Source organism: Mixophyes fleayi, chromosome 5 (assembly GCF_038048845.1).
Source record: "Mixophyes fleayi isolate aMixFle1 chromosome 5, aMixFle1.hap1, whole genome shotgun sequence".
NCBI lineage: Eukaryota > Metazoa > Chordata > Amphibia > Anura > Limnodynastidae > Mixophyes > Mixophyes fleayi.
In genome coordinates, this window is record NC_134406.1 from 177,265,412 (window position 1) to 177,278,554 (window position 13,143).

Consider the following 13,143-nt stretch of genomic DNA (forward strand, 5'->3'; position numbering starts at 1 on the left):
ATGTGCTGAACTCTTTTTGGAGGAGCTCAACACATGTGTGAGAAAATCTGGTGGCCAGGTGGGCATGTGAGGGAAAGGCTGGTAGGCAGCAGGGGGCATGTGGAGAAAAGCTGGGGGGTAGGGGGTATGTGAGACATATGCTGGTGTGCAGGGGGGCATGAGTCTATGTGAGAGAAAAGATGGTGGGTTGGTAGGGGGTATGTGAGATATATGCTGGTGTGCAGGGGGGCATGAGTCTATGTGAGAGAAAAGCTGGTGGGTAGGGGGTATGTGAGACATATGCAGGTGTGCAGGGGGGCATGAGTCCATGTGAGAAAAAAGATGGTGGGTTGGGGGTGAGAGAATAGTTGGTGGGAAAAGGGATATGAGAAGGAAAAGTTGGTGGGTAGGGGGGCACATGGGAGGATAGCTGGTGGCCAGTTGGGAGCATTGCAATGTGTGCCAGGTATGCGATATCGGTTATCTTGCATATAGTGCTCAGTGTGTATCAGGTGTGTGATATCAGTTTAACCTGTGTATATAGATCATTGTGTTTTAGGGTAAGTAAAGAGAATGGCATGGACCGATTGGATGAGGGGGGCTAAAAACCAGTATCTTGCCTAAGGCCCCATTGGATCTTAATCTGATTCTGTTCTTATGTCCAGCTATACAAGGTGGGACGTGATGGTGCTTTTTAAATGAAATGCAATATCTGCTTATCAAGTTTTACTTTTGCTTCTCGATGGAGGTCCCAAGGCCAGAGGCGGAAGTAGCTAGCTGTAGGGCCCGGTGCAGGGAAGCAGGGAGGGGAAAACCGGAGTCCACAGCTCTGTGATTCCCGGTGCAGTTGGCCTCATTATCTCCATAGGCCCCACCACACCGCACCTGCTGCACCAATGGCCACTGCCCATGGCCTTCCTTTGTATCAGTGAGATGAATGAATAATATCTGCAATTATACCATATGCCGTGTCTCATGATTTACATGACTTATTTGATAAATTCCTTAATTCACTGATCTCTTTTGTTTGTTTTTTTGTGTTTTTTTTTTTTTGGGGGGGGGGGGGGGGTTATTTTATTTTTCCTTTATAACACCAATAGTATTGCTATTGCTTTTCAGTAAAGCTAGTATGTATTGTCCAACTTTTAACTCATTTCTTGTAGTTTACTTGCGGTTTGCTTTTTCTCTTATCATAAATTAATGTTTAAGAAATGTATATAATAGGAAAAAAAGTAAATGCAAATAGATTTAAATGAAATACTAAAAAGAAAGATAATAAAGCTAATTCAAGAGGTTAAGCTATAACTTGTATTTATTGCAACAGCATACAAAATCATTTAACCACAGCATAACTTGACATATTTTGTATATGAATGGTAAATAACAATGGAATGTAAAACATGTAACACAGCACCCTTAAATAGACATTGTACTTTTCAAGGGTTATATAAACAAGAAAATAGTTGACAAAAAAATGTTGACCCTTGAAAATATTACAACAGAGCATTTTGAGGGCTATGTACCTAAAAACAAAAGGAGATGTTTGTAGTGTCATGATATAATTGATTACCTTTTACTATTAAATTGTGTATATATTATTTTTGCTTCTCCTCATAGCAGTGTACTTTTATAGTCAACACCTGAGGAATCAAGATAGATCCAGTACAGGGTTGAAAATCCGCTTTGCTGACAAAAAACTTTACTGATGACCAACATTTCATAATGACACTGACATATTTTTGTAGCCGCACCCCCATCACTTATTGTAATTACACCTTTGGCAGACTGACAAGCAGCTGATTGGTTCTACTGATCACTATTTTATAAGACTCTGTCACTTGTACCGCCTTGTCCTTGTGTCCATTTAGTCCAATTACGTTTCTTTTTGAGCTTGTTATTCAATCCCAGTGATTTTTATTTTTTTTAAATTTTCAGTATTATGCACTAAATTTTCAAATTACATCAAGGAAGAAAAATTATTTAACTCTTAGGTCATGCCATGAATTTATGCATTATGGTTAGCTACTCTATCTCATTTTTATGAGTCATCTCATAATTTTCAATATTAATCAGAGGCTCAGAAACACAGAAATGTGTAGAAACTCAAGTGATATAATAGCAATTCCATAAATAAAGAAATGTGAGGTGTAGAGTCTTTAACTGCTCAGAATGATGCAATCCCAGTATCACTCAATATACCATCATAATAGGAGAGAAGAGCACCCACGTATGACTGGCTATATATATCCATCTGACATCTACAGATAGCTAGTCGCCTGAAACCTGTATTTTATTAATGACAGCTGTTTTTGCCAAATTTCTGTAATGGGATAAAGATGGTTTTATTTCAAAAACTTGTGGCTATCCTTCTCATATAATAAAGACTGTAAAGCACAGCAATCACAATAACAGGATTCTATAGAGATAGCAATAGAGGTAATAGTATAAAACATATGCCCTACTCATGATATTACGAGGTAGATATAACAGGCATTAGGTTAGTAGTACACCATAAACCTATATCAGTGAGCAACAGAATTTCTTCTCAGGGAAGTGATGACAGAGAGACCTGGAATGCTGTCTGAATTCTCTAGTTCTAAAGTCCACTTGCAGCTTCCTTAGTCAGCTCCTTCCAGAACAATGGTACTGTATTCATGTTGTTTGAATCAGTTCCAGTGACACAATATTATTTCAGCAAGCAAACAAATCTTATAATTTACAATAAAAACATACTTCAACAATATGATGAATGCTGTGAGTATTAAGTTAATTTTACATGTATTCTCCCACAACTAATGACTGATAGCATAGGCCAGGTCCCCAGAAGGTAAATGTAGACCTGCTCATGGGAATGTTATAGCAATACTAAACTAAAAACTGTTTTTTAAACCTACATTTTTGTTTGCTCTGGCTTTAAAGGACCAATGAGCTTAAAAATGGATAATATTTGTTTGAAACCCACAGTCTCAAATGAGCCAAACCTGCTCCAGTTCCTGGTGCAGAGCTTCAATGAGAAGCCCTGCTGAGTAGATTCAGTTTCCCTAAAGATACTGCACCTATGATCCACTGTCCACCTATGTTAGCAGGAGCTCACGCAGATGACACTATGGTTTGTCCAAACCTATTATGGTTTCTGAACCCGAACAGGTCAGCAGGTTGCAGGACCATGGATGGTGCTCCAGGGTTCCTCTGATGGAGTGCTGCAGTGGTGTAAAGGCAGACAGATGCTTTCCCTGCTAAATGGGAAAACTGAGTTTCCCAAGCAAGGTTTCTGGGTAAAATAGTTTTTGAACTATGTTATATACAGTATAAAGCAAAAGTGGTAAATGAATCCAGTGTACAAAAGATGCTTTAATTTAATATATCTCAGGAGACATGACATCTGCTGCTGGTTCCAGATCAGATCTTTGGTAAAAAAAATTAATATAATTTTATATATGCTCTCTGGTATATTGTGTGTGTGTGTGTATATATATATCTAATATATAAATGTCTAGTGGCGTGTGTTAGTCTGTCTGTCTGTGTGTGTGAAAAAATAAAACCAAGCTGCAGCGCCACCTGCTGGGCGGAGTTATACACTGACCTACTAAATTCTTAGTGTGTGTGGAAAAAAAAATTCAGAAAGGGCTGGAATTTGGTATACTAAGATGTTTTTAATTTGTTAATTTAATTTGTTAATTGTTAAAAGTGTTTATAAAGATTTAAAAAAAAATAATATATATTTCTTGAAGGAGAAGTGACAGTTGGGAGTGGTTGGTGGTTGCCGGGGGTGACAGTGGGGAGTGGTTGGTGGTTGAGGTCTGGGCTATGGCCCAAATGCATGACAAAAACCTTTTTAACACCTTAAGTATCTTGATTTGACTAGAATGCATGAGTATCATGCACGGGTTAACTTGTCTAATATATAAATGTCTAGTGGCGTGTGTTAGTCTGTCTGTGTGTGTAAAAAATAAAACCAAGCTGCAGCGCCACCTGCTGGGCGGAGTTATACACTGACCTACTAAATTCTTAGTGTGTGTGGGAAAAAAAATTCAGAAAGGGCTGAAATTTGGTATACTAAGATGTTTTTAATTTGTTAATTTAATTTGTTAATTGTTAAAAGTGTTTTTAAAGATTTAAAAAAAAAATATATATATTTCTTGAAGGAGAAGTGACAGTTGGGAGTGGTTGGTGGTTGCCGGGGGTGACAGTGGAGAGTGGTTGGTGGTTGAGGCCTGGGCTATGGCCCAAATGCATGACAAGAACCTTTTTAACACCTTAAGTAGCTTGATTTGACTAGAATGCATGAGTATCATGCATGGGTTAACTTGTATATATATATATATATATATATATATATATATATATATATATATATATAGCAACAGAAAAACAAGTAGGGCGCCCCAATGTGTAATATCATATATATAATTTGGGAAGAGGTAATAAACTGCGTACCGTGAAGATGTACTCAAAAAGTAATTGGTCACATGGAGGTTCCTCTTCAGAGGTAATCCCTCTCAATCTCCATCAGATGTAGCGACAATGCAGAAAAAAACAGAACAGAGACTAACATAGTGTAGTATTGTTATATGCTAGACTGCACCAAATCTGGAAATCCTCCACCAGGAGAAAGAGTGCTAGGATCAGATGGTAAACCCAAAAAGTGAATTTATATAGCACACAAGTGCAGGGTGCATGCATAAATATATGTTGTCTGCGTACCAGATAGTCAGAAGACCGCAAACTTTCTCAGACCATGAGTAAAAAAATATATATTGGTATGTTATATCTGTATTTCAGAATAAATTGTTTCCTTCTCAAGCTAAAAAAGGGCAACTGGACATATTTTAGTGTAGTGACGGAAGTTAAAACTCCTACATATAAATTCCATTGAAATTTGCCGCATACATGTGAAATATACATATCCTGAAATCCTTAAGGCAAGCACCACAACTCAGAATGAACACCTGTATAATTTACTCTGTCCCAGAATGTTACTACATAATAACAAGTCTGTTCCTATTTTGATGCCATTTGCTCAAAAGTTGATTAAGATTGAGTTGTATAGAACCACAGGTATCAGTACTAGACCCTGTCCTTTTCAATACTTCTATTAATAAGTTTCTATATAGCTTATAAATGTATGCATAGTATGAGAAGGTAACTGATCAGAGTCTAGGAAGGGAGGTATATCTTGTTTTTGCTTGTTATATATATATATATATATATATATATATATATATATATATATATATATACACATAGATGACTAGATGTATAATTTTGCCATGAAAGGGAAGCCTTATCTGCTCTATATTTCAGTTGAACCAAATACATGTCAACTACTTTAGGGGTTTGGTTATTTAAGTACCAAACAGTAATGAGCATTAGGTGCGGCTTATTCTGAGTGTCCCTACCAAAGTCTGGCTGCATTTTTATCTATCGGTCAGCATGCAGATTTGAAATACCGACAACACTAATAAAGAATAGTTCTGAAATCTGTATATGATTGATTAACACAATAAACAGTATGTTGAAGGGTTACCTATCCATGAAACTATTTTGTACTTGCAATTTCTGAAATATTTATTTATGCCCACCAGACAAGTTGTGGTATAAAAATGGGTAATCCGTGTGTTACAGTTTGCAACTATGGTACCTTTAAGAGTTGGATGAGTAAGTGTAAATTGTGACGACAGTCACCTCTAGTCCCTGGGACATATTCGTTAGATTAGTACATGCACCTGTTGATATAAAATAATCCCAATGCTATAAGAAAATGAAGGCAGTATATAGCAGATCCATTAATTTAATATTCAATAGAAAATATAATATTTGATATTAAGTTTCAGCAGAATGTAATATTAAGTATTCAGGTACAGCAAATTTATTTCACACCCCTATAACTTGACCACAGAACATCATCTAAACAGCGTTCTCTCCTAGGTTGTAACAGATCTGCATGAGTGCTTTGCAATCTTTTCCTTTAGTATCAAATAAAGAAATTGTTTAGAACTTGTTGGATCAAAAAACTACTTTGTTTCTAAAAACTAGCATCAATGGCATAAGGAAATAAAAATAAAATTTGACAAATTAATTAACTAGGTGTCATAATAATTAATAATCTTCAGCTACTATAATTGTGTAAAGAGCTGTTCTGGCAAAGAACCCCGCTCATTAATAGAGCATCCGTGATTAGAGGTCAGTATTTACCATAGATTTCCATTTCTTCCAGGTGGTAGCAGTATTAAACTGACAAGTGAAATCAGAACTATAATTATAAGTGGATAAGAGAAGAATCAGTCTGTAAAGTTCAGACCTCGTGCTAGTAGCTAGAATAGTTTTATCCCGATAGAGATAATGCTCCCTCTAGTGGCAGGAACAGACATCACCATGTTTAAGAGACTGGGATTTCTCTTAGCCCTGCCCCTGATTTTGTCAGACGGCGTCTCCCTTTCTGAAGTTAGCAGAGGTTTCCTTTCCAACCTACCCTTATCTTAGTCTGCACGTTGCTTCTCGGTGACTAATAGCACAATAACAATGTCTAAGGATAATATAAATTGAGGGCTGTTTACAAACTCTATGGCGGTTCAATATAAAAAGGAGCAGGGAAGTAGGCTGCTTCACAATCACTGTGGGACCTCTCTCAGGACTAACCACCACTGATCTTCTTCACATTGGACTTTGGACACCTGATAGAGAACATTTTATTGTAATTTATAAATTCTGGAAATCGTTGCATATATTTTTTAAGCAAAAGGACAGTTTTCTATATTAATTATTTATTGACTTTTTGGGGAATTGCTTTTTTTTGTAATCATCAAGGAGACGTTTTTCTAGATTCACAATGGACTTAGAGATGGTTATTTATCTGCTTTTAGTTCTCCTTCAAGGAACCTGTGGAACAGGTAGGGTAGACTCTGCTATGTTCATATTCTATGTTGACTCTATTTTAATGTGCGATCCACGTAATAATAGTCTGAATAATTAAATATAATGCATTGATTTTTTTTTCCAATGACCGGGCACTATTGTTTTACACTAGTCAATGTCAGAGATCGTACCAGGTAACTTTTATTTAGAAGGTATTTTAAATCCCTAGCTTTTTCTTAAGTAGAAGGTCTGACAAGGAAAATACCTGTAAGTGCATTCTTTAGATGAAATATGCCATTCATATATAACAGCCCCAGGCTGATCGCAACACATTAAATATTACTTAAGCAAACGGTGGGACGATGTTGGCATGATACAAGTGGGGGACTTGTCCCTGATATAGAAGACTGCTAGTCCTAATGACTTAGACATATTATTTCATCATTATTTCATTTTATTGGGGCTATTTGGCTGCTACCTGGTATATTTTCGGGAAAGAACTTGCATTAAACCAAAAGATGGATATTGCATATTTAATAATGCTTTCTCCTATGATGCTATTTTTGTTACTGTGATATAAATGTGTATTCTTAAGACAGTGTATCATTCCTATAAAGAATGTGTAATTGTTACAGCGCGAATAAGTGCTATTTAGAGGGACTTTATGGCTGTGTTTAGCTGCCTTCAATGATCAGGTGTAGAAAGCCGGAGCAGAAGGGTTTATGAGAGGATTGACTGGGAGATCAAGATGACAGGCAGAGGAACTTGTTGTGGGTGTTACGGCGTGAGTGGTGCATTTATGGAGCACATGGGATCAGGGAGACCGGGGCTGCGTGGGACCGGATTGTACAATGACTTTTTACATTACTTATTATGCTTTGTTGTGAGGTCTGCGGCTGCTCTGGATTGATCCACCTTCTATATACCTGATGTCTCCCTCACTGTATGCTGATGATACATATACATATATTGTGCTTGGTAATCTGTTCACGGGGATTTATGTCGATCTGCGGAATTTGTACATAGATACCACATTTTAGAAGCGAGCTAGATTAATGTTTAAATATGGATGTACTGCAGATACTGGTTTTAGTATATAAAATAGGAGCGCAGTACCGATCCGCAGTGACTTCAGATATAGGGGCTTCTGTAATCTCCGCAGTCACTATGCCCAGTATCACAGCAGTGTGTGAAGGACTGAGTTGCCCTCAGTACAGCGTGCATGGTATTCCCGTCCTATCCATAGACGGTGCCATTTGGCAGATTGGTAAAACAGGCAACGACATATACTAGTCAGTGTCAACCATTAGTTGTTCCACATGGCAAAATCATGGGCCAACTACTGGAGATTCAGTTACAGGCATGGATGCATAACTACCTTATGGGAGCAGACATCCATGCCCTATAGTGCCCACATGTGAACGGATGTTTAAATCTATATCCAATTACAAGTGTGGGATGACATGTTCTGTCCTGTCTGCTCCTATTATTATGACAGGAATGCATATATTACATTGCATAACAATAAAATCCAGCTGGAGTTACATGTTCCTGTTCTGGCGTAACAATATTAGGCTGAAATTAAACTAGTATAGAGCTTCACATACTGTAATATCTCAAGCCTCTGAATTTGCACTAGATTTTCTTTTTTAATACTGTTGGCTATGTGGAAACAATTTTGCAAAATGTCAAATAATATCATATATAACTGAACCCCACTCTCTTATTTGCAGGGTCAAGCAGCACTTTCTCATTCTCGGAAGATTTGTCTCCAGCTGAAGCTGCAGCCTCTCATCGCTCCTTGGGCGCCCCCTTGCGACCACGCAGATTTAAACGTTGTTCTTGTTCTTCACTAATGGACAAAGAGTGCGTCTACTTTTGCCACCTAGACATCATTTGGATAAACACTCCAGAGTAAGTGTCCTGCACTTTTACAAGTAACTTAATATGTTTAATACAGTGCTGCATAAACTACATAGCCATATCTAATGTATTACAATTATAAGTTCTAAAATATTAACTATGAACTTGATTTTTACAGATGTACTGTATATATTAAAATCACAATTGTCATATCAGATGGCTCTGTTTAAATTAAAAAACCCAAATTAAATTATGCTACATTTTATATGAAGAACATAATTCAGGTAATGAGGGAGATGTAAGAGGGATTGTGTAATAATATGTCATAAAGCTTCAGGTAGGCTGACAATTGACAGTAGGTAATGACCATTTGGCACACCCAGTCTGTCCCAATTTGTCTGCTTTCTCTCATACACTTAAAGCTTACTTGGGATAGCCTTTTATTGCTGTGTGCTAACCCCATGCCTATCCCAGCATTTTATAATTTCCCAGCTAGATTTTAGCCAAGATATAGGCAGCAACAGCACAATACTGTAGTGGAAAATCCTTAACAACATTAGTGGATTTTAATTACACCAGCAAATCCTCAGCTAAACAAATCTTGTTTTGGGCATTTTTAAATGTTAAATATTTTTAAATAGTAACGTAACTCTAAAGATTATTATGGTATTATATAAGAAATAAAAATAAATGGGAATAAATGTTTACTGAATGCTGAAAAATTGGTGCTCTGTGTTCTGTTCATAACTGTGTTATAGTTTTCACAGTATAAAATATGATTAAGAAAGCCACAATTGGCCTTGTTAATTATGACACATAACTAGAGTGTTTTTCAAAGCAGTAACTATGTATAATGTGCTGATTGCTTAGCACTGATAGTGTAATATGCTAAAGCTGTAAATATTTGCCTTACTTTTTACCTCTCAGGCATTCACAGTGAAATACTCCTAAACTGTGATTTAAGAACCATTAACGAGCTATTAATTGAAATACAGGCTGCAACCTGTATAACTTGCTGGTATGCCACTGTGAAACCGAGTCTTGCAATTTGTGAAATTGTATGTCATTACATGAGCCGAAAATTAAGGTCTTTTTGTGCAAAGGTTTCTGCTACAGTGCGCTATGTGGGAAGGTTTTTATATTCTGACAGTTTCCAAGTGGGATATGAAGGATGTATTGAAATACAAGATCTGTTTATATTGTAGCAGATCATATACATTAGTGCACAGCAGCAGCATGGAAACATTAGCTTGGTCAGAATTGTCATTCAATCACCATTTCAATGTATGCTACAATCATTTTCCAGAGCTTTTGTGCTATTATTATTTTTAATTGTGCCTATTTACCGTCTGTACTGTGACATTTAAACTGTTATTATTTTTCAACGTTAAATGTGTAACATTTATTTTTGCAGAAAAACAGTGCCTTACGGACTCGGTGGGCCTCGCCTGAAACGTTCCCTGCAGGACCTGGAGACAGAAAAACTCCCTGAGTCTACAAGCAGGTGTATCTGTGCCAAGCATGAGGACAAGAAATGCCTGGATTTCTGCCAAGCTGCAGCAGATCTCAGGTGTGTGCAAATATTCTCAACCTGAAGAATTGACACAGCTTAGTACACCTGTAGCAGGTTGTCTTTATCTGAGAAGCGTGTGTTGTGAAAAGGTGTTTCTTCATGTGTGCCTGACAATGCTTTGTTTTCTTACACAGTGTCCAGCCTTCTCTTGAAAGAGAAAAGGGTCAGCAGGAGAAATCTTGCAATGGTCTCCGTTTGGGCGGACAGTGTGTTCAGAGACAACATCACACAAACACAAAAAGGTGAGGGGAAGCTTATTATATACTGTCAATTTACCACATTTTTGGTCAGGAAATTACATTTATGAAATTTAAAGTGACAAAACAAATTTAAAATATCCAGATAATTCTGCAGATAGCGGCCATTCACCTGTACTGCATAGCTTTACCGTAGGAGAGCATTTATTTAATTTTTCAGGAGGTGGTTTGTCAAAGACCACAAACATCTATTGCTCTTGCTTGATCCATCGGTCTGTCCTTATGTACTCAAAGCACAGGATCATGTATATGCAGTATAACACTACAGAGCTTGAAACATTTCCACAGTGGAATATTTAACAGATACAATTCGAAAAACACACCTAGCTATGACAGTAACAATATACAACTTGTTTGTATCTCCACATACTAGTGGCTATGCTTGCGTGGACGGTAGATATGAGCGTGCGCTTGTTCAAAAGTAAATCACATCTTTACTCTTATCAGGGGTGGGGGAAAAGCAAGTCCTTGGTACATAGGCTTTCATTTAACATAACAATTTGTGTATTCATCATCATCATCATCATTATCATCATTTATTTATAAAGCGCCACTGATTCCGCAGTGCTGTACAGAGAACTCACTCACATCAGTCCCTGCCCCATTGGGGCTTACAATCTAAATTCTCTAACACACATACACATACACACACACACACACACACACACACACACACACACAGACTAGGGTCAATTTGTTAGCAGCCAATTAACCTACCGGTATGTTTTTGGAGTGTGGGAGGAAACCGGAGCACCCAGAGAAAACCCACGCAAACACAGGGAGAACATACAAACTCCACACAGATATGGCCATGGTCAGGAATCAAACTCATGACCCCAGTGCTGTAAGGCAGAAGTGATTAATTTGCATGTTCCCCTCTATACGAGGCTGTGGACCTCATGTGGCACCCTATAGATAAAGATTATTAATAATAAAAATATGTTTATTTATTAGTATTAGGAATGGATGTTAGCAACAGTTTTGAAATATATTCAAAGAAAAAAATATTTTGCTATCAATTATTCACAAAAAATGAAATTTTCTTTCACAGAATGGATGACCTCAGGAGATCCATTAATAGATCATTTGCTATTGCCAGGCTACTGAAGAAGTTCAATGAGGTGAAAAATGTGGCGCATCCTTGGGCACATAGAAAGAGAGGAATATGGAAAGATATAGAAACAGCATTATAATGGAGACCTGAGTACTATCACCTATGTTTCCAAAGTGTAGGAGACATCGCTGTCAGTGAGTGAGTTACGGTGTGTACACATATTATCATCTTCTTGGTGGCTTAGTGCACTTACAGCATGAATAGTGGAAGCTGGAGGCCTTGGCCTACCATACAACATCCGGATTGACACACAAGATGGCTTCATCATAGTAAAAACAAGGATCCTGGATGAAATTAGGTCAGCAGTTGTAGAGCAAAATGCTACAGGAACGTGTCTGAAGAAAAATAATGGAACCAAATTTTTGGATAACCTGCCAATCAGCGTTCATTGACTACTGACACTGACAGTTAAACACTGGAATATGATATTAAAAAGACTTGCCTTTATTCTACACATAAAATGCTGCATATGGATGTATGTGCATTGCAAATGGACTAGTAAAATGGACGCTAATTTTTGAGGACGTATTACAAGCTTATCTACCTCAGGTTTACCCCTCTGAAGGGCTTCCTTCCTGCCTATATTTTAGCTTGTCCTGTGAAAACACCATCAGTCTTTTTTCTTTATTTTATTTTTTTTGCTTTTTTTTTCTTTTCTTTTTTTTTTTTTTTTCTTTCCCTTTTTCGCTGGAGCTAATCAAATCTTTGATATGCAATAGATCACTGATTTGTTTAGTGACAGGTTGGTGGTGTTATAAGCAGAGAGTAGTGTTTTGTTTGTTTTGTTTTTTTTATATGGCTATTCTCACAAGCTAAAACTGGGTTGTTCATAGCAGTGGAGTAATCTACTATCTCTTATCTAAAATTATTATGTTATTTTTAAAATATTTATATTTTTATTTGTAAAGGGAATATATTTACTGTGTTAAATATCCATTGGAATAGGCCACATTGGTCTATGCATGTTTGTTTGTATTTCTGTATGAAAAAAAGAGCTTCATGCTTTCAGTAATAATGTTAAAATAAATATTTTGTAACCCTTTAAATGGCATTTGCAAATTTGTTTCAAGTGGATTTATTATCAAAGCAAAAAAAAAAAGGTTTCAGTTGATTTAACAAAGCTGCTTGGTTTATTACTCATAGTTGTAAAGGTCACTGATATTCCATGTGTGAAATTTAGAAACAGAACAAACAAGAATACATCCAGGCAGTATTTCATAAAAAAAAAAAACCAAGATAGACATCAGCATATTATCTAATCATTTAGTAAATGTATATATTTGTTCTAGAAACTTACAGTGGATCAAAATGAGTACCTTCATGTAGGTCTTTAGTATATCTGAGTGGACTATATGTGACAGCATAGAAACTTACCAATTCCTTAGCCCAAGCCCAGGGTTCTGCACTATTTAAATCTATGGCATTCACCGTCCTTACAATAGTGGAGGAAGGTGAATGGGTGTGTGAGCAGAAGGACCGATCACTTGCCAATTGGTCCTCCT

At 37.0% G+C, this 13,143-nt stretch overlaps 1 protein-coding gene across 1 annotated transcript; it reads left to right on the plus strand.

The window, feature by feature from the left end:
* The first annotated feature begins 6,430 nt into the window (after positions 1-6,430).
* EDN1 (endothelin 1) lies at positions 6,431-12,303 on the plus strand. The gene is made up of 5 exons (XM_075213078.1): positions 6,431-6,869; positions 8,568-8,748; positions 10,112-10,267; positions 10,405-10,512; positions 11,579-12,303. The coding sequence occupies exons 1-5, from the start codon at positions 6,809-6,811 to the stop codon at positions 11,718-11,720; spliced, it is 648 nt and encodes a 215-aa protein (XP_075069179.1). The 5' UTR covers positions 6,431-6,808; the 3' UTR covers positions 11,721-12,303.
* The last annotated feature ends 840 nt before the right edge of the window (positions 12,304-13,143 follow it).

Bases quoted from the DNA above. Each gene is read 5' to 3' on its own strand.
- EDN1 (XM_075213078.1), top strand. From the start codon at position 6,809: ATGGACTTAGAGATGGTTATTTATCTGCTTTTAGTTCTCCTTCAAGGA. The intron at 8,749-10,111 runs GTAAGTGTCCTG...TTATTTTTGCAG, and splicing joins ATTTGGATAAACACTCCAGA to AAAAACAGTGCCTTACGGAC. The intron at 10,268-10,404 runs GTGTGTGCAAAT...TTTCTTACACAG, and splicing joins CAAGCTGCAGCAGATCTCAG to TGTCCAGCCTTCTCTTGAAA.